This window comes from Aptenodytes patagonicus, chromosome 13, assembly GCF_965638725.1.
Source record: "Aptenodytes patagonicus chromosome 13, bAptPat1.pri.cur, whole genome shotgun sequence".
NCBI classification, from domain to species: Eukaryota; Metazoa; Chordata; class Aves; order Sphenisciformes; family Spheniscidae; genus Aptenodytes; species Aptenodytes patagonicus.
Genome location: NC_134961.1, coordinates 7975719 through 7997641, shown reverse-complemented (window position 1 = coordinate 7997641; position 21923 = coordinate 7975719). Strand labels below are relative to the sequence as shown.

Sequence of the window (21923 nt, the reverse complement as noted above, 5' to 3'; positions counted from 1 at the left end):
ACCTTCCACTTCCAGATGCCGGAGGTATGCATCCTGTGCGGTGACCTCCTCCATGAGAAATCAGAGGGAGTGGGCATGAATGCCTACTTCCAACACTTCTGCACGCCCCTCCAAGAACTTCCACTTTGCACAGACGGATAGAAATGTCCACAAGCTTCCTTACCACTAGTATTTCAGTGCCGTGCCCGTGGGGCTAGGAAGCTAAACCAGAGAAGATCTTAAGCAGCGATTAGCCTTTCTGCACCGCCACTGACTGTAGCTCATATCATTATACCCGTCTTTCTCATTTTAGATACCAAAGCCTGAATCCCAGCATAATCCCTCCAGGGTTTGTGGACAATAAGAAGGCATCAGAGCTGCTGCTTGGCTCTACTGACCTGGGGGAGAAAGAGTACAGAATTGGATATAACAAGGTACTGTTTACTCCCACCAAATTGAACTAAATCAATTGATGGCAGTTATGACTCAGCGTGCCTTTGGTGTAGATAGAGCTGCAGAGTTAGAGTTTCTACAGCAACCCACTTCCTCATGCATGTAATGTTCTCTCTTACAAATGCTCCCCAAACCGACTTTTAATCAGACAGTACAGTTAATATAATGCAAATGAAGTGCACCTTAAGCTATGCGATAAATCTCACTTGCTCTTTACTATTCCTTAGTCAGGCAAAAATCTTACTAACTGATCATTTATCCAATTTAAGACTGGAAAGGAAAATGGAGAGAGACTGTTGTAGGTGGCTAATATTAGCAGCATATATCATTAATTTTGCACGTGTTTTTGTTACAACACAATGAAAGTAGCTATTGTAACAGCCACGCAAAAGGGAGCATTCTGTTCTTTGCATGAACCTAAAATCTGCATTTCCCAACTTTTATTAATAATTACACAATACTCATCACTCCTCCAGCCTATTCTATCCTTAAATTTCAACTTATGGATGGAGGTTAAAGTGGGCCAGACACTGCCCTGATCTTACTTCTAAAGACAACAGCCGCAAGATTATTACTATTACTTTTTCATTGTCACTGAAACTACTTAGTGCGTTTCCTGGCACAGGAGAGCACAAGGTATATTTGGGTTTCATCAAGGAAAAGATTTCCACTCCTGCTTTACTATGTGCCACTTAGCTAGGTCTTAGGATGATCCCGATGTTATTTTTTATAGCCAGACACCTTGGGCACAGAAAAGGCTAAAGAACTCTGGGAAAATCCATGCTAAAAGTGAATGGAATCCAATTCCTGCATATTAGTCATCCACTCCCATAACCTCCCCAAACTTTATTCTTTTTGTAAATGTAAGCAGAGACAAGATCACAACAAGATAAATCGACATGTAAAGACCAAAGAAGTAAAATATCCTCATTTCTGAGTGCTAATACTCAGCAAGTCCAGAGTTTCATAGTCTCGAAGGCTATCTAGAACTCCAGGTTCTAACAGTCTCCTGTCTTCCAACATATTTTTCTATGCTGGGATCCTGGCCACACTGGAAGACATGAGAGATGAACCTCTGGCGAAGACCATGACCATGCCACAATGTCATGCTCACGGCTTCCTGGTAAGGACTGAGTACAAAAAGATGCTGTAAAGAAGGTATCCGTGGGGAAGAAACTAGAAACTATTCTGTGAATCCAAGGCGGCGTTAGAAACCAACCACTAATGTAATTCATTTACTAGCAAGAACCGTAAAATGCCAACTGGGACTTCCAAGTTCTGCATCCCAGTACACAGGAAAGCAATAAAGCTCTCCTGCTTTTTCCATACGGCTCCATGCAGCAGAGCCATATTGCAGCTAGGCAGCTGGGTAGCTCCGTTACCTCCTGTGCATCCACTCCAAAGGTCAACAGCTGGAGGATCTCTGTAGTCTGGCAGTGAGCCTTACCCCTGTCCAAACCCCCTAACTTACACGGTGATGCAGTGAGTCTCCTGGAACTCAACCACAATGCATACGTTTATGAGTCACAAGATTTTGGGTTCGATCTGTGCACTTTTTCTGCCACTGCCACTTCGTGGTATCTGTGACTGCAGGATAGAGGAGAGGAAAGACGGGAGGCAAAAACCCACCCTCTCAATTAGCTTCCAGTTTATTTGTATATTTCTATTTCTATATTTCCAGCAGTATTTGTCTCTTCTAGTGCACAAAAATTCCAATTTCTACATCCACAGTAGCATTTTTTTAAACAAATTCAATTCTGTTGTCCTTTTTCCTACGTCAGCAAACTGCTATGACTCTTCTTGCATGCCAAAAAATTGTGGGGCATCGAGGCCTACTCCATTTGAGTGAGACTGCATACCGACTCCAGCATTCTGCTGCATACAACTGAGCGTGAACACTTTGAGTCCCCCTACATGCATTGCCTGGAAACAGAACTGTTTCTAAGCCGCACATGTTCTGTTTGCTACAGGCTAGGCCTGATGGCAATTCAGAGGAACGTCCAGAAGTTTCTGCAGCTGCTTTTCTGGGGAGGGTGGAAATTGTACGGTAGGATGAGGAAAATACTCTGAGGTTGTCCTGTTCTGCAGAATTAAACAGTGGCAATTACAGGCACTGAGAACCTTGGGATGTCTGGGCAGGGAAGATAAGGACTGGGAGAAAAAATAATGGCCATGTTCACTTAAGTAAAGACACTGAGAAAGCTAGTGACTTTCTTGTTAATTGTTAATAGGGCAAGGGGCCTGAATGATTTCCTTCCAAATCACTGCCAGAAAAGTTAATAAATGGAGAAAGCCCCAAAATCTGAGTGTAAGCCTGCTACCTCCAGGGAGTGGAAAGAGTGTGTCTTACAAATTCAAGACCTGGACTTCCCACTTCTAAAAACAGCATAGAGAGAAGCGGTGAGGTTATGAGCATGGGAATACAAGATTTCACTATTCATTAACATTTAAAAGCTGAAAGAAAGCTGCTTGGTTCCCTTCTCTTAAGCAGGACCAGATTGTCAGCATGAAGGGGCAGTTCCAGCTCAGACTCTTTCACTTAGTCCCAGGATGGATAATTCAGTTGGTTTTCTGGTAAGAGGGTAAAGAAGGTGTTGACCAAGATACTCAAGCTTAAATGAAACTGTGGTGGGTTGACCCTGGCTGGATGCCAGGGTCCCACCATGGTCGCTCTATCATTCCCCTTCCTCAGCTGGACAGGGGAGAGAAAAAATATAATTAAAAGCTCGTGGGTCGAGATAAGGACAGGGAGAGATCATTCACCAATTACCATCACGGGCAAAAAAGACTCAACTTGGGGAAAAAATTAATTTATTACCAATCAAATCAGAGTAGGATAATAGAAATAAAACCAAATCTTAAAAACACCTTCCCCCCACCCCTCCCTTCTTCTCGAGCTTAACTTTACTCCCAACTTCTCTACCTCCTCCCCCCCAGTGTCGCAAGGGGACGGGGAATGGGGGTTGCGGTCAGTTCATCACACGTTGTCTCTGCCGCTCCTTCCTCCGCAGGGGGAGGGCTCCTCACACTCTTCCCCTGCTCCAGCGTGGGGTCCCTCCCACAGGAGACAGTTCTCCATGAACTTCTCCAGCGTGAGTCCTTCCCACGGGCTGCAGTCCTTCAGGAACAGCCTGCTCCAGCGTGGGTCCCCCACAGGGTCACAAGTCCTGCCAGCAAACCTGCTCCAGCGTGGGCTCCTCTCTCCACGGGGCCACAGGTCCTGCCAGGAGCCTGCTCCAGCGTGGGCTCTCCACAGGGTCACAGCCTCCTTTGGGAGCATCCACCTGCTCCGGCGTGGGGTCCTCCACGGGCTGCAGGTGGGTATCTGCTCCACCGTGGACCTCCATGGGCTGCAGGGGGACAGCCTGCCTCACCATGGTCTTCACCACGGGCTGCAGGGGAATCTCTGCTCCAGCGCCTGGAGCACCTCCTCCCCCTCCTTCTTCACTGACCTTGGTGTCTGCAGAGTTGTTTCTCTCACATATTCTCACTCCTCTCTCCATCTGCAATTGCTGTTGTGCAGTTCCCCCCCCCCCCCTTAAATATGTTATCACAGAGGCGCTACCACCGTCGCTGATGGGCTTGGCCTTGGCCAGTGGCAGGTCCATCTTGGAGCCGGCTGGCATTGGCTCTACTGGACATGGGGGAAGCTTCTAGCAGCTTCTCAGAGAAGCCACCCCTGTAGCCCCCCCGCTACCAAACCCTTGCCACGCAAACCCAATACAGAAACAAAAACTGTATTAAAGCCAATTGTCCACATATAGGTGAAACAAAATCTGCCTTTTTACCTGGGGGGACACCTTCCCAACTCCAGTGCAAACCAAATAAACTTCCATAGCCTTAGAAAGAAAGAGCTTTCAAAGGGTTCTGGTCCCATTTGGACTGGTATGAATCTAGATCATTACAAGAATCATTCTGCGTTTATATTGGTTCAGAATCTGGAATACAGTCCTGATTTCTATGTTGGCATGCAGATCTGCTACTGTGCACCATACCAACCTTTTCTAGGAGTTGTATTACTCACACTATAGATATGAAACCCTCTGCACTAAACAGGCATTTCAGGAAACACCAGGCCTCCCACTGGTATGCAAAAAATACTAGGATCTGATAATAAAAGGACCACCTCAGGGCTTTCAAGGACCATTATAATAGAAAAAGCTTGTTTTGGGCACCTCATTGCTTGAACTCCTTACTTCCAGGTGAAGCCTTTGCTGAATGTGGCCCAACAGGAGAAGCAAATGTAACTGAAGGAATTAGAGCTGAGAACTATCATGTCAAAGACTCAGGAGTTCACAGAACATGCAAAAGAGCAGAGGAGAGGACAGCCACCCTCAGCCAGGAGAAGAATGACCTCCCCATCCGACTGCAGGCTGAGCGTTATCAACGGTTAAAGGCTTAGCATTCATTTAGGCAGCGCATCGGCTTTCTCAAATGACTCATAAGAGGCTCCTTTTCAGAATACAGAATGAATAAAGAGCATATGGGGATGATGCATGAGATTCACAGACAGCCTGACTGTATCTTAAATAAAGTTAAGTCCTTAGAAAACAGAGGAGACTGAGAGGCCGCATGGCTAAAGCAAAGGAGCTGTTGTCACAAGTCCCGAGTTCTCTTCCTGGTCAACCACTGGTGCTCAGCATGATCTACAGCAAGTCAGGGTGGCACCTTTTTAAAATGTAAACTCTTCTTTAAGGACCTGTGTGTGTATAAACAGATTTTTTGATGCTTAACTTTAAGAAGCTATGGCCTGAGTCATGGAGATTCAGATCAACTCTAACAACAGGTATGTTAAAGGAATCTCAATAAACACTGCAGAAGAGGCGAATTCTTGCATTTCTTGCTACTGGAAGTTTGCTGCCATAAGAGGCAGGAGTTGTAGCGGCCTTTCATAGGACGAACACTGGATTCCCACCCCTTCATTAGGAACAAGAGAACTTGTTGGATGCTGAGGAGTGCCTGGCCCAAATGACAAAATCAAAGATGGACCTACCGAGCCAGACCCTGGATATGAAGGAGCTGACATGAGAGCCAGCAAGCAGATGCTGCAGCATTAGCTCAGTGACTTGAAATGTGACTTGGAAGGGCCTGAGACTACCTTGGCTCATACTGAGAAGGAAAAGCAGGTATGAAGCATGACAGAGTTTTTTTCTGCCTCGTTCTTCAGGGAAATGAACCCCGGCAACCATTACAGCTCCTCCAGGCAGCGCACCCTTTGGGATGCTCACATTCACTCAGCTGATCTCCCCCACAATTTTTTATACTGTCTTTCAGCACATCTTATAACCTAGGATGGATTTAATTCTACACTTCACCCTTCTACCCCATAGTAATAGTCACTTCACAGCAATTCCTAGGGATCCCTCTACATAAAGACATCTGCATCTCCTCTACATTCTTTATTAATTACACCCACTTTTACATGGCAATGCTGGTAGGCCTCTACTTACAAAATGGCCCCCTCCATAACCATGTAACTCCTTTTCACCTCGCCTTGGGGAATACTTCTCCCCCTCCTGCACCTGAACTGTTTTTTATTTAATCTAATTGGAGAAGTTTTAAATCTGTACAGTAGCAGCCATGTGGCTGTCTGCTGCGTCTTCTGAAGTCAGTGTTAACATCCACAGGATGTTAAACTCACAGATGCCTTGTATGTCTCAGAATTTATTAACTGAATCTCAGATTCCTTCTAAAGAAATACAAGTTCCCAGTGACATTTTGTCCTGGTGCTGCTAACGGCTTGTGTGATCCACAAAACCTGCGTGATGTTCCCTTTCCTGTCTGCAGGCATTAGACTACAGAGTTCGAACTCTGACTTCAGATCTCTCTGCTCAGAATGACTCAGTCACTAAATTCCAAAAGGAGAAGAGGGCTTTGGAGGAAGTTCATCAGGCAGAAATAACTGCTCCATTTTTCTTTACTCTCTCCCATTCTCATTCTCCTAGTCCGGGGAAAGGGGAAAAAAAAAAGTCTGCTTGCTTAAATACTGCGAGACTACAGTTTGCTGCACAAACAGGAAGGGGGCCGTGTTTTTCTAGGTATTAACTCATGGCAGCACAGTGAAGTGTTGCCAATTTGTGCCACTGCCCAAAGGAGCTACGTGAATTGCTGAGGGCAAGCAGGATTCTTCTGTAAGAGCCAATGCTGGACCGAGTTCCTGTGGGCCTATTGAAAATGCACACACGAAGCGCATACTGCTTTCAGGAAGCACCTCAGATTAATCTATTCTTTGGGGTTTCAGTCTGTTGCCAGGGCAGGGTAGTTAGTTTCTCACCCAACTCTGTTCACTAGTCTTGGTCTCTCCCTTCCTAGAAAATTGCAAGGTGAGGAGAACAAGGTGAACCACCTGAACAAGAACAACAGCAAACCTACCACTCAGATGCATGAGGTGAGGTGCAGTTGCTATGGTCTATATTTTAGATGGCCCTCTTTGGTCTGTTTTTGACATCTTGGGCCCTTCTGATAAACACCACCTATATGTGCGTTACAAAGTTCTTTTTCACACTGATTCCACTTTTTTCAACTAGCTGGTGGACAAGTGGGAACGAGAAAAGACAACCCATGGCAAGGTGGAAAAGGCTCATCATAAAGCAGAGAGTGACCTCAAAATGACAACTGCTAACCTCAATGAGAGGAAATGAGCCAAACGTGGAAGAGGTTGTAAAGAAGTAAGCATCAATTGTAACAGAATTTCCCAGGGTAAAGGATCCTACTGGGTGCGGTTGTGCTACATCATAGCTCTGACAGCATTACCTACACCTGAAAAGTCACTTGATCATAAAGTCACTGTGAAAATCCAGTCATACCCTGAACTCTTCAGTATTAACCTAATGACAAGCAGAAGTACAGTTCAGTAGTTCAGGCAAGCAGAATCAGAAATACAGGATTTTGTTTCCTAAGTCTTTTTCTGACTCATTGTCTGATATTTGTAATTCATCTTCCATGCCCACCCACATATAAAATGTGCATAATCACCAGGAAGTTATGAGGCTTAAATGATTCATGTTTATGTAAGGCCTTATGATCCTCAGATAAAAACTGTTTTAGGAATGCAAAATATTATCACAAATTAGAACTTTTAGTGTCACTATTGACTACTTTAGTGATGGGTCTGCCAGCACTTCTCCGACAAACCTCCCCTTAGATATTAACTTCCCAGAATACAAATTTCCAATTCTATATTATCCAAACCACTAATTTACCTAGTTAAAGAGCTAAGTAGCTAAGGCAATGTGTACAATCATTAATAAATACTGGCAAGCTTTGCTAATTCAAATTCCAACACAGCGCTCCACAGGGAGTACAAGACACTTGTACTTCAGAGCAAGGCCACTGGGATGCTTAAGTGCCAGAAGAAAAATTAAGTGCTGCTGTTAGTCCTTCAGAGCTGCAAACAGACGACTCAATTCCTGGGGCGCTTATGCCTTTACTTGCAGACTAGTTAATGATGGGGTAAGGAGGAGCTTCAACAAAGGAAAAAGGGACTTAAGTGCCCTGCCAGTCCCACTAAGGAGACAGGACACTAGATCTCAACCCACTTTCAACAAAGACTAACCTGTTCACTACAGAGTAGAAACACTTATTTGGCTTAACTCATTTGCTGTAACATCCTACCTTTTCTTACCCCACGGTAGCCTGCTTGCACAGCTTTATCTTTTTGACAAGACTGAGTTGGCATAAAAGATTAACACAGACCTTCTAAGCCTACCCTGTTAAAATGGATTCTGTAGCCTATCACTCTTTAAACCCTTAAATAACTGAGCCAGCTGAGATCTAGTATTTATTTTTCCCCAGGTATATCTTCACTTTTTTTTCTACAGCAGGTTCTGACTGCTTCTCTGTGAGCTTGTGAAACCCCTCGGCTTGGAAACATTTGCCTTTTTAGCTTCCAGTGAATCAATAGTTCAGCCAGCTCTGACATCCAGCTTGTCTTGTATATTATCCACTTACTCTAAACTCCACTTTCTTTGAAGTCTGGTGAACTGTATGCTCACTGCAGATCTCCTGCCATGCTGCTATGGCCAGAAGAAAAGTGATCTGCAGCAGGGACCTCCTCTTCTGCTTGCAGGCAGCCAGCAAAGACGGCTGATAGATCTTTTCATCCACATTAATGCCAAAGGCTCCTGCAAGGCACTCACCCTCTCACTGTGGAAGGAAAGGTGGTAAATAAAAACAGAAATTAGGCCACAGCTCACGGGATGCACAGCGTTACCATTCTGAATTCAAATATTTCTTTCATCCAACGTATTTCAGTGCCCAAATATTTAACTAAAACCTCAGCATTTCAACAAAAATATGACCCACAAACCTAGACTGCAGCTATTTCTACAAACAAGCCTCTATTTCCCTCAAGTAACCAAATCAGCTTGATTATATTCCTGAAGGCCAAATTCCAACATGATACAGGAAGCTAACCATGCTGCAGATAACATCAGTTGTCTACTGAGACACCTAGCCAGGTCTTTCCTGCTTTGTTGGCTCAGTATTCCCAGCTGTAGATCTCTTCCAGGAAAGCAAATCCAGTTGAGCTGACAAACATATAGAGAACGGAGTGAAGAAATTAAGATTCTTGTTTGTATTTCCACAAATTTCTCTCACATCTCTTGCTCACAGACACTGCTGTGCTTGTGTGTGCCCTCCAGGCCCATATATTGAAGAGTTGGAAGAAGACCTGGAAGCTGAGCATGCTATAAGAACACAGGTAACAGTATCTAAGGAGGAAAACTCCTCAGGGGAGCGATTACACCTCTGAAAAGACCTGATGACATTAAACTACTAATTAAAAAGCAAAATTCCTCATGAAAGAGTAGTAAGATGGACAACAATCTTGAAGTCTAGTTTTAGCCTATGCAACTCGCCATTATAAATTGCACACACTACTCCTTTCATAGAAACCTCTGAAGAAGCCAGTTACTGATGAGGCAGTCCTCCACAGAGCAAGAGAGCAGCAGGTCGGAGATTTCTCTGTCCTGTGCTTCAGCTATCAAATCACCCCATCCACTTTTTACAGTTCTGTAGTGATGGATGGATCGACTCTAATAAATCTTACGTAAATCGCCAGAATGTGGTTGTTAAATATATAATCAGATTCATTAACAATGGAAAAGCCTGAAGGTAATCTAGTCCCCAAAAGGTTGTATTTTAATGGAATGCTCTGAACACATTCTAATGACTAATACAAATTGATAGCATCAATAATAAGTAACATTTCCATTTCAATTAACTTTAGAAATGCTAGCTAATTAATTCTCAACCATATCAGGACACAGGTCAGTGTTGTTAGACACCTTGCACAGGTGGGAAAACAGAGGTAAAGGAACTTGTCCAGTGACACAAAAAGCAGCAATGTAGGTTAAAGCAGAGCATAGCATTTGGGAATTCCTGTTCCCTCTCTGATTATGCCTCACACTTGCTACCATTGTTTCCAAAAGGGTTATGCTTCTAAGTATACACAGGCTCTTTGGCATGAAATAAGAATTTCTTCCCTCTTTCCCACTAGGTGGAGAAACAAGGAAGATTGCCTGGAAGAAGCTGGCGTTGCAACAACTGCTCAGGTCAGACACCTTCCCCGCATTTGAACATCTTGTCTTTTTCCTCAGAGAATGAGGAACGTTGCTGGGACTCTCCAAAGGAGAAGCTTCTTCAGCAGCTTCTCTGAGCTCTTAAGCAGGCCAGACCCTGCAGACTTTACCCAATCTCCCCCTCACACTGCAGACCTTGGAAGGGGTAAAGCACCAAGGCTCCATGAAATTCACTGTGAGCTTTGTTATTCCTATAGAGTTGGAGTGGAAGGTGATCAGAGATTAATTAGAAAGTTGCTAATTCAGAAGTACACAGTAAAAAAAAAGAGGCAGGACTATTAGGAGTATTTTCTGTTGTTTTGCAAGGAAAATACATGGTCTGCAGTCCAGAGAATTACTCTGAGCTTTACCAAGGAGGCCTAGGGATGGTTAATCTTTCTGGAAGATACCAGCCACTGACCTTCTAATGGATTAATACCAAAGATGGAATTTGTCCCAAATAAAGAAACTATTAAAGCTAAATAAAAGGTTTCCAGAAGTCTTTCTTATAAAGCGTCCCCAAGGGCCTTACTGAGACTCCAAGGCTGCCAGATCCCAGCTGACAACATGTACTTGGCCCCTTCTCAGATCTTACAGAATTGCAAGCAGGAAGCTGGGCTGCTGAAGCTGCTCCTTGAGCTGGAGAAGGCAGCCCTGCAGAGCGAGGCCACGGGCTCCACCCTGCGCAGGAAGCACACGGTTGCCATGGCTGAGACGGCAGAGCTCGTGGAGAATCCCCAGGGTGAAAGCGAAGCTGGAGACGGACAAACAGGTCACGAAAGCAGAGATGGATGACCTCAGTGCAAGCACGGACTCTGCAGAAATCCAAGGTGAGAGGCCAGCAGGGAACTCCTCAACAGACCACCAATGCAGCCACAGGTGCAGCCATCAGCGCAAGGCAGAATTCAGCCCTCTGCAGCACAAGCTAACTGATACCAGAAAGCAGCTGTTTGCAGGTGGTGCTGAACACTGCCCGCCCCGGCTGATGGAGTGGGCATCCCCCTCGCTAAAGATCAGGACACTCTGCACTCCCCCTGGCTATTACAGTCATCCCATTATAATTACAACCAACTGGAATAAACTGAGTTTGCACGAGAGGGAGGATATTTTGGCCCTTCAAGCCTTACTCAGCATCATATGACTGACTTCTCTCTTACAGCTGAACTCAGATGCTCATGTTCACAAGCTGGAAGACAACCTGTCTGAAGCCAATGCCCAGCTGGCTGAGGTGGAGAAAAGCCAAGCTGAAATTAATGCCATCAGGCTCCAAGGTAAATTCCTTGACAGCTTTGCACAATGTTACCTCCCTCCGATCCTCTTCTTCCCCTACATTTCATCTAACTCTGGCAGCCCTGCCCTGTCTCCTCTAGCAAATCTGCCCAATCCTTCTAGCCTTCACTTCTTTTTTTCTCCAGTCAGATTGAATTAATTCTTCTCCTGCTTCTTTATGCACTTTTCCCACAGCTGAAAACAGCCAGCTGAGTCGGGAGCACGAGGAAGCTCAGAGCAGGCACAACCGGATTGTCCACGTAAAGATTTCTCTCACCTCACAAGCAGATGACTTCAAGAGGCAGCTGGATGAAGAGTCAAAGGTACTGGGGACCACCAACTGCCTACAGAAGTTGCTGCTGTCCTGGGACATGCAGTGCCTGCTCTTTTGCACGCTGCCCACTTCAGAGTAACAAATCTTGTGTGTTAGCTCTCACAAAGGAAAACTTCCTCATCCAAATTAATGTCTGGGCTTGTTAACAGCTGATCTTGGAGGCAGTGTGGGGGACATGAGTCTTGTATGGATATGAAAATAAGATACAGAATCTCCCATGAGTCAGCAGCAAAGAGCAGAACACACACCCCTTGATTCTTAGTCCACTGTCCATTCAGTGGATCGTACAGCAGTTTATTTGCATAGATCATACAAGTTTGGCTCAAAATATACCAGTATTTCAGGTCTCTGTCTGACACATCTGCCTTGGAAATTTCTGCTTATCTCCAAAGAGTAATTCTAGTGCTCCACCTGTATATCAAAAGTCTGGCAAGAATTCTCTCTGTGTTCAGAGCAATCACCAAATGGGTTTACTGTCATAGTTCTTTTGAAATACTGTTTGAGAGAAAACAGTGATGATGACAAGCCAAGTTCTGTTTTCAGTTGTACGAGCTCAATTCAATTCACTGCAGTACAGTAAAAACAGGTATGGAGAACAGGAACTTTGCTTCTGACCAGGAAGATATTTTGAAGCCTGAGATGCTTCTAGCTGGTCCAGAACTGAGTTGTTCAGGTGGGGCACTCCAGCACTGGGGAGTGAGGTCCGTGTACTCGTACTTCCAATAGGACAGACACATAGTAACGGCTGTGCTATCTCTAGTCCTGCACTACTGCTGTAGTGAGCCTGGCCAACACCAAGCACAATTTGGAGCCAATGAAAAAGTAGTTGGTGGAAGAGGAGGAGAGCAAAGCTGAACTGCAGTGCCTGGTCTCTAAACTCAACACTGAAGTCATAATCTGGAGGACTAAATACAAGACTGATGCCATTGAAAGAACCAAAGAGCTGGAAGGAACCAAGTGAGCACTCAGCTTTCAGGGAGTCTGGGATGGGACTTATGGCAGTCTCGTTATTTAGTTTGGCTGCTGAGTCACAGCTTATAGATGTGATCTGTTAGGACTCAATTTGGTAAGACAGAGAGAAAGCAAAGGGCTCTGGCCAAGAGAAAGAAAATAATACTTGCAATAATAAACAGGGACTATTGAGACCTAACACTTGTACACCAGCAACAGAAAACCAACACTGATCCTTTCTGATAAAGGCTTGAATTTGGATAGCCTTTCTTTATTTCAACAAGGACTTTACTCTTCCAGCAGCCCTACAAAAGCCATGAGCATTTCCTAAGAATAAAGCAAGCATCAAATCAGATTAAACCCCTTAGAATCTGGTCTTTGAGAGCTGGCATTACAGGCTAGAAGTTGAGCCAATCTTTGTAGCAGTCTCTCTAATGGAGCTAATATAAACGTGCTTTCACATAATAGCAACAACAGTTAAGGCATCTGGAGGGTTTCACCTTGTGCCTGAACAAGTTGAGACAAATGGAATAAGCTGCTACATCTCTGCATGACTGTACTGAGTCCCAGGGATATTCACAAGGGAGGGAAGCTACTTTGCTCTTAGACACTACCCCAGTCCTCGAGATACCCGAATGGAAGGTGGAAGTGTCTATCACCAGGTCACAATCCAGCAATGAAGAGCTGAGCTGCGGCCCAATATGCCATATCCACCAGCGGAGGGGAAGAACCAGCCACTGGTTTTACAATCCTTTTTCTGAGACTGCTGCCAGGATTTCACCTTTTCACTGGTGAAAATAGTGATGGTGCTCGAGATGAGGGCTGCTGACTCCTACTGCTCCTCGCTCCATGAACACCAGGATATTTCTGCCCTCCCTCCCTCAGGACAAAGTTGGCTGTGAGGCTCCAAGAAGCAGAGGAGACAGCTGAATCAGTCCAAGCCTGGGTTGCCAACACAGAGAAAACTAAGCAGACTTCAGAAAGAAGTGGAGGACCTCACTGTTGACCTTGAGAAGGCAAGAGATCCAGCCATTCAGGCAAGCATCCAGCTCCAGCCTGACCAGTAAGATCCAAGAAGATCTGGTACCAGAAGCCCTGGGAGTCTTTCTGTTAACTCAGGTCAGCTTTGTACTGGTCCCTTATTTCTTACTATGTTAAGATCTCTCTATTAAACGTCAAGTAATCTGTATGACCATGAGAAGCAAGGCTAAGATTTATCACATCAAGAGAAAACCCACATGAGAGCCGCAGCTAATTCCTAGGAGCACACAGCATGCTTCTGGTAAGCTCATTAGCTGACTTCCAGAAACAAGAGTACAGCTAAAGCAAAAGCCCTCCTTTACTGCAAGGCAAGGTATTCATCTTCTTTTTAAGGATAATGATATCCTGCTTTGAACTTTTCAGTGTTGCAGTACCAGTGGGTTGGCCGCTGGTTATTAACTGCCATACTCAAAGCAGATCTAAACAACATGTAGTTTAAACACTAGCAACAAACGCTCCTTCATTAAATTAGTATTTCTACTCTTGCTAGTGTCAGTGTAAGAGCATGAATAGTAGTGCAACTGTGGGACATTTGAATAAAAATGTTACTTAAAATAGGCACAAAGGCTGCTCCAAATCCACTGAAGTCCTTGGGTATCTGCCAATGACTGCAGTCAGCTTTAGAACAGGTCTCAAGAGCTGCAAATCCCACATACAGCATTACATTACTGGGCTGAAAAAAAATCTGTTTCACTATCACTTTCTTTAATGAAGCAGTTCTTTATTCTATGGTTCCTGTGGTGTGCTTGTCACCATGGTATCTGAACGCATGTGCGGATCATAAGGATATGTAAAATATTTGTGATTAAAAGCTCCCAGGAAAAAAAAAAAGGTACCTTTATTCTTTCCCTTCATGACAAGCAGTTAAACGCAGTCTAAAATAATCTTGAATAACATCTTGTTTGTAACCGAATCGTCTTTGAAATAGAAAGATTCACACTAATCAACCCAGGCAATTACTAACAGCACATCTGCCCAAGGAATATCTGAAGTGGAAAACATTTGCTCCACAGCAGCATCATTATAACCGCAGGAGCAAGGAAGACTATCACACTGATGGGAACTGGGTGATCTTGTTAAATTCCTAATGGTGAGGAAAGAAAGCCTTGTAAACATTTTAATCATTCATTCAAAGTGACCAAGAGAAACTCTGCCAGTCATTAGAGTGGCTGCCAATTTAACTGTGACTAGCTGGCAGGACACGCAGAGAAGTGAAGTGTAAAGAAAACTTGTGTCCGGTGAATGCTTGGCTTCATCTTTCCAGGCCAATGCTGCTTGTGCTGCCCTGCACAAGAAGCAGAGAGCCTTTGATAAGATGCTGGCAGAATGGCAACAAAAAATGCAAAGAGCTGCAGGTGGAAGTGGATAGTTCCCAGAAGGAATGTACACAACTGAAAATTTTGAGCTTAAGACTGCCTATGAAGAATCCTTGGAGCACCTGGAATCTATGAAAAAGGAGAACAAGGGCCCTTCAGGGTAAGTACTGGTTTGATGTTAAAAAACTCTGCAAGTCATAAGCCCCTTGATTCCTACTGAATGATCTCTTGTGGCGTCTTCCAGCACCAATTCCACTTTTCTTATTTCTAGCAGTGCTTTCACTCTCCAGGAACACACATTTGATTCACTTAAAGTCGCAGGTTAGATTCTGCTCTTGGGACAGAGTCTGCACTCACACACACCCCACCCCTATCGGATCACCCAAGATTGTAACTAGCACCAGTGTACTGCTTCCAGGACACCGACTCTGGGGATAACATTCAGGACCGAGGTCCTTTCTGAACCCTCAAAACACGATCACAATAGCAGCTTGATTGTGCTCACTCTTACACTAGGAGGTCATCGCTCCAGGCTGGGCCACCTATCATCACTAGAGCTCCACATAAGGGAATAATGGATGGGTTACAGCATTAGGCTTAAATAAGACACAGGCTGCAGTCCCAGTTCTAGCTACCAGCATTCTTTCCAATTCTGAGCAATTCACTTAGGGGACTATTAACAATGGCCAGCTTTACCCTGGGAAGATGACGTTCCCTTTAACCTCAGTGGGGAGGATTAGGCATCTCCAGGAATCAGTTCAGAGCAAGTCAGTTAAACTCCTGCTCAGAGTCTCTCTCTTGGCATCACTTCTCCCCCACTGGCTGTACAGGGAGACCAGCTGCTTTGGCTCTTTTGTTTTTTTTTTTTTTTTTTAAAAAAAACCACTTTGGTAAATTGCAAAAATTGATCTCTTACAGGAGGCTGGAAGATGACACTGTAAATATTTAGAAGATGCTACAATCTGCTGCCCTTGTGGCCAACAGAAAACAGCGATGGACTCCCTGGCACAGACCCAGTGTTTTCCAGGCTATCTCCCCCAACCCTTTGCTCTGGCCTACATTGGCTGGCAGAGCGCCCCATTCTGCTGTACAGAGACGATGTGGCGTCCTGTTTTCATTTTGTAAGAGCAACCATCTGAAAGGGGGAGAAGGGAAGGCTGGATAAAAATTGGAAAAAATTTCTCTTAATAGGCTTCATTCTTCCACCTCCATGAACACATGCAGCGAGCAGGGCTCATTCAGAAACCCAGGATAATATTTAGCAACGAAAGAAAAGGGCAGCTGATCTAAAGTGACTGGAATAATTTCATGCCATTTCCATCGAAAGAATCTGCCTGGTGCACTTGGTAAAGTTCATAGTCCTGAAATAAACCTATCATACGAAATACCCGTTTTCTTCCCTAGAGGAAATTAAGGATCTAATCAATCAGCTGGGGGAGGGAGGGAAGAGCATTCATGAGCTGCAAAAGATAGAGACTGGAGACCGAGAAGGATGAACTCCGGGTGGCACTGGAGGAAGCAGTCTTCCCTGGAGGTACCAATGCTACAGATGCGAGAGCTGCATGCCAGCCTGGTGGCTGCTGCCCACGTTCCATCAGATGGATTTTGTGTGTTTAACCCCACAAAGGGCATTTATTCGTCCATCTGTCGCACCCTTCCTTGTGGGCTGAAAAAAGTAAACTGATCTGCATTCAGCTCAAACTGGCTCAGGTTAAAGCCGACATTGACAGGAGAACATGAGAAGGAAGAACTTGAAACAACCAGGTATAGCGATGATATGACATTAAGTCACAGGCAAAGGCTGCAGCATGGAGGTTTTAAGTTAGACACTAGGAAAGTTTTATAATCATTAAGGGGAACTACTCCTTCGACCAGATTGTCTGGAGGTTGTAGAGTCTCCATTATTGGAAGTTAAGCGCAGTCTGGTCACACATTGTCTAGTGGGACTGGTTTAGCAGGAGGTGATCCAGATTTTAGGCAGTAGATTTTTAAGATGACCTCTTGAAAGCCTCTCCCAACCCGATGTTTTAAAAGAAGGTATTCATGAATGGCTTGGTGCAAAATACTGGTATCTCAGTTTTAAACAGGTTTGAAAAGTTACTATACTTTTATTACTTGGTGGGCAATAATTTGATACAAAGGCTGGATCAGACTCAACATAACAGAATGCTGTACCATATGCTTCACTCGACTCTGCAAAAATAATCACCAGCATGCAATTGAGTCTCTGCAGGAGAGTCTGGAGACTGAAGCGAAGGGGAGCGCTGAAGCTCTCAGGCTCAAGAAGATGGACACTGACCTGACCAGAATAGAAATGCAACTGGATCACGCCAACAGGAACAATGGTGAGCTTGTCAGGACACTGAATAAAATGCAACAGCACGTCAAGGTAAACTGGAGAGGGTGGAAGCAGGTCCCTGGATGGAAAAGGATACCAGTTCTATTTTATAGCTTAAGCAACAAAGCAGTAGATTATGGACTCTTGTTTAAACAGACATCTTGAACAAACTGAGAATTTATATCCAAAAGCCCTGGTTCTCCCACTCATACCAATTTCAATCTGCAGTAGTTCCAACAAACCTTATAGAAGACAAGCATTACTATCAGCTCTTGTCAAACTAGAAACCCAGAGAACTATTCATATGTAATTAAAACAAAAAAGTTCTGCTTTTAAGAGAAGTTGTAATTGCTGTTTGAATAGGATAGTTTCTAGTCCATTTCTTGGCTAAGAAAGATGTAAAACTAAGGAGCTTCCTTTGGCTCTTCATTTCTAAAATAAAACTAAGTAAATTAGTAAAAGGCTAGTCTCTTTGTTGGAATAAAGTGATACAACTGCTGCCAAAAATCCAATTTTAGTAACTTAAAGAGTAACAAGAAAGATTCTTTCTCTCTATACACATGTGTGTATATATATGCACACACACACTCTAACCTAACTTGTCCTCAGTCACATCAGTCTCAGTCAGAAGTAATTCTCTTAAAGTCAGTGTGGCTACAATGATATAAGACAGGCATACATGACACTGGGATCCAGCGCTGGTGGTTTTTTGCAGGGTTTGGGTTTTGCTTTTTTTTTTTAAAAAAAAAAAATAAATCTGGCATTACCTTAAAGAGCAGCTTTGCAGAGAAACCTCCTACATCTTTCAGCTTCCTCTCCCTTCATTATTTACATTAATCTTTCATCTGCTTTCAGGACCTTCGGATCCAAACGGATGAGGATGCTCGCCAGCACGAAGAGGAGCTGCAGGAGCAGTACAAGCCGCCTCAGCCCACTACAGACACAGCTGGAAGTGCAGACCGGCCTGGAGGGCAGCGAGCACTCTCACAAACTCCTGGAGCAGGCAGAGGTCATGGAGAAGACTTAATGAACTCAATGTCCATGTACAGAGCAAGTAGAACTATTGATGCAACAGCTATCTTGTCAGAGAGTTTATGTGCATGTGGTTTAACATTAAATCTTAACTCTGGGTAAGATGTGCAGGATTAGGCCAGTGATGGCTAAATGTAACAGTGGTCTATAAGATAGGTCTGAGAACTCTATGGAACTCAGTTTTAGAGATATTAGAGCAGGATTTAAAAAAAAAAAAAAACAACCAAACATCATCTTGGCCCAGCTTTGCTCCTTGCAGGAGCTAGTCCTATGAAAGGACTTTTAGCAAATTCAGTGGAAGAGTTAAGACAGTGCTGAGCACTTCTGAAAAACCCACCTTAAAAGGGACAGTGTAAAATTCTGCCTCCACTGAAACTATAGTTTTACTAGTTGTTTCCATGGTGCTGGGATTTCTTCCACAGACTGTAACCCACAGCGAGATCCATTTTAGTGAAATTTTAAGCATCCTCGCGTTACAGATTGCAGTATGAAATCACATACCTGCCATTTCATTTTGTGCATAGATTTAAGAAGCTACTTTAACATTCACCATTACAGTCTGCAGTTCTTTTCCATAAAGACCATGCATGCTAACATTTCCAAGGAGAAGAGTATAACTTCTGGAAAGGACTGATAATACAAGAAGCATTTCTCAGCTGCAATTATGGGACATCAGTTATAAAAACTGAGTCATAAATGTGGCTTTTATTCAAATAGGTTAAAAAAATGCAACCAATACATTCACTTCCAATTGACTGATGATAAAAGGATACATTTTCAGCAGGTGAACGGCTATATCCATACCAAATCTGAGTTTTTAAACTTATCTGTTACACAAAACCTACATAGCACAGAACTTGTGCAGCATTCTGGAACACAATGGCACATTCACTTGATGATGTTTTGCTGAAGAGCAGCTTGTGTTGCTAGAATGCAGTTCTTCTATTAAAGCCTTTGTAGTTCTCCTTCCTTAGAGTAGGGCTTTTAAAATTATTTTTACAGCAGCAACAACAGTCCTTCAATGATTCATATCAGTAAACAGTAAGCACTAAATGAGCTGTGGGGCTCATATTTTCCATGAGATAAAAAGACACAAACATATTGTAAACTGTGGAGCAGAGACTATGTTTGCTAAGAATGCAATCAAATACAGTTTCAGTTGGGTCTAAAGCCAGCTGCTGCTACCACAGCATAACTTTGAAATAAATAATATTGGTATATAAACTCAAATCCATGCACACAGAAAATCAGGAAAACAGATTCAGACTCAAGGCCTTCATAAACAACAGGGTCTATTTCTGCCTCAGAGGTGTATCATCGTTTTAGCTCTCATTTAGCGTGCAAGTAAATACACAGGTCCTAATGTTCTGTCATGCAGATCCAGTGGGGATGAATCCCACTTGGCTTAACAGTGCACAATTTTATAGAGAAAAAACAAACTCTACAGAAAACCGTGACGCACAAATCATCTCTTTGAGAGCCAAATGGAAGAGCTGAGCAGATGAGACGTTCTGGGTCTCCAAGACTTCTTCCTGCCCTCTAGAATCAGTCTGCTTACTATTAAATGAAAGCTGGCGCCTGACCTTCAACACACTACTAATGAGCATGAGGAAATCATCAGTGAGTACTGAGCAGCTGATGAGAGAGCAAAGAAAGCTGTGGCTGGTGTAAGTCACCTCCTCACCTTTCTGCCCTTTACACTGGTAGCTGGAAACCCGAAGGTATGTATTCCATTATTTCTCTCCAGTGCTGATTTGAAAGCACACTGTTAATAATACATGTCAGCACTTGCATTGCTTTTTATGATCCTGAAAAGCAGAATGCACGTTAGCTCACTGATTGCAGCCTGGCAAAATTAATCCACAAAGGAAGAAATCCACTTCCTCTCTGCCTCCCTGGTAATCTACATCACAGATGGCACCCTGAGGAATTCCTCCATTTCCTCTCGATTTATCCTTTCTCTCACTTATTACACAACTCCACTCATCACACCTATCAGGCCTCCAACAAAGAGTAGGCCGGCTTCCCTCTCTAGCTAGTCAATGGCATTCATAATTGGCACAGAGGGGAGAAAAGTTGCCAGCACTGAGCAGATTGCTCCTTTGGCACTGTGCTGACAACTGGCACTTCAGAAATATCACAGCTAGCTGTGGATTTAATGCACAGCATTTCCTCCCAGAGGGAGGCTGAGCCTTCTGCCACCTCTGTGCTTTCAGCTACTGCATGCTCAGACAATATCTTCACCTTCCATCTACAGCACACTCAGCCACCTTCTTTCCATTGAAAGGTAGAAGTCAAAGCCTGAAGTGTCATTAGAACTAAAGCTATCGACTTAATAATAGGTGGGGATAATACCTTTGACTACTCCAGTGGTACTGAGTGAGCATACACCACCTGGTTTATGGTCCGATCTAGAGTTGTCCAAGTCAGCTGGGATTACTTCCATTGATTTCAGTGAACTGTGGATCCAGTCTTTAGAAAGGCAGCCTATGATACACACAAAAAGGTATGGCAAAATTTCTCAGAAGGTAACATACAGATATCGGGTCTACATATCCTAGCTTTCAATGCTCTGCATAAATAGCTGTGCTGTCCATCTGTTTCATACCTTCTCCTCACAGGCTTCCTGTGTGGCAAAAGATCTGTGTCAGGAGCAGGATCATTGCGTGTACCTGGAAAAGATTAAGAGGAACTATTAAATTGCAATAAAAGACCTGTAAGTCAAGATGGAATAGGCTGAGCAGTTAGCCCTGAAAGGAGAAAAAAAAGCACCATCATGAAACTCCAGGGTAAGAAAAACACGTAGAAATATCTTAGAAAGATCATTCCAACAGAGCAGCTATGAAACTCTTTCCTGCACCTGAGCTTCCACATTCAGCACAAATACCTGAAAAGGAATGTTTTCATTTAACAGCCAACATGTCCCAAAGGGAATGCACTAATTTAAGGAAATCCAGACTAGGCAGAAAAGGTGCATGTACGACACTCTCAGCCCACTGGAGCACAAGAGAACTTCAGCACTTTGCACCCCACGCAGAACTCATCCATCAGAATCTTTATGGTGCTTGAGTACAGCAGTAACAAGCCACTGGTATCCGCAGCTGATCTATACCCCTGAAGGAGAATTTGCAAGGTGTACTGTCATCAGCGGCACGACTTGCTGTTTATTTTTCAACTGCAACACAACTCTAGAGCACAAGTAGCTTCAAATTCCTGGGGTAGATACCATCTTCCTATTTCTTTTTCTGATCCTCATAATTCCACATCAACGCTTCAAATCCCTTCCATAATCATTTATCCTTCTGCTCCTTTTCAGAGGAAGGAACTGGAAACAGAATTAGACTCCAAACAGAAACACCACGTGGAGACTGAAAATGCTGCACAAGAACGAGAAGCCTCTAAAGGAGCTGGTCTTCCACAAAAGATGGCCACAAAACCAACTAGCGCATGCAGAAGCAGCTGGAAAAGATGCAGAACAAACCGTAAACTTACAAGAGGCAAACTGAGGAGGCTGTATGTATTCCCTATTCCAGCTCACTGTTTCATCACACATTTGTACCTTGTGCACCAGGGGCATTTTGCCTCTCCAAAACACATACTGCAGGAAGCACATGTTCAGTTTCTACTGATGGCACCCCCAGGCACATGGC

The 21923-nt window shown here is 43.9% G+C and overlaps 1 protein-coding gene across 1 annotated transcript in view; it reads left to right on the top strand.

Annotated features, from left to right (window-relative positions):
* The window catches only part of MYH16 (myosin heavy chain 16), a 32010-nt gene that overhangs the window by 9585 nt on the left and 502 nt on the right, over positions 1 to 21923 (top strand). Inside the window, 35 exon segments of the mRNA XM_076351278.1 lie at positions 293 to 418; positions 1438 to 1590; positions 2403 to 2482; positions 4633 to 4743; positions 4746 to 4811; positions 5366 to 5449; positions 5452 to 5558; positions 6220 to 6337; positions 6747 to 6820; positions 6960 to 7131; positions 9075 to 9133; positions 9370 to 9398; positions 9938 to 9986; positions 10581 to 10726; positions 10728 to 10799; positions 10801 to 10822; positions 11152 to 11267; positions 12367 to 12552; positions 13432 to 13515; positions 13517 to 13562; positions 14852 to 14923; positions 14925 to 14970; positions 14973 to 15053; positions 16308 to 16374; positions 16376 to 16428; positions 16558 to 16636; positions 16638 to 16667; positions 17103 to 17292; positions 18097 to 18161; positions 18163 to 18315; positions 19817 to 19940; positions 20895 to 21062; positions 21590 to 21642; positions 21644 to 21688; positions 21690 to 21786. Coding sequence (XP_076207393.1) covers positions 293 to 418; positions 1438 to 1590; positions 2403 to 2482; positions 4633 to 4743; positions 4746 to 4811; positions 5366 to 5449; positions 5452 to 5558; positions 6220 to 6337; positions 6747 to 6820; positions 6960 to 7131; positions 9075 to 9133; positions 9370 to 9398; positions 9938 to 9986; positions 10581 to 10726; positions 10728 to 10799; positions 10801 to 10822; positions 11152 to 11267; positions 12367 to 12552; positions 13432 to 13515; positions 13517 to 13562; positions 14852 to 14923; positions 14925 to 14970; positions 14973 to 15053; positions 16308 to 16374; positions 16376 to 16428; positions 16558 to 16636; positions 16638 to 16667; positions 17103 to 17292; positions 18097 to 18161; positions 18163 to 18315; positions 19817 to 19940; positions 20895 to 21062; positions 21590 to 21642; positions 21644 to 21688; positions 21690 to 21786 — 3223 coding nt within the window.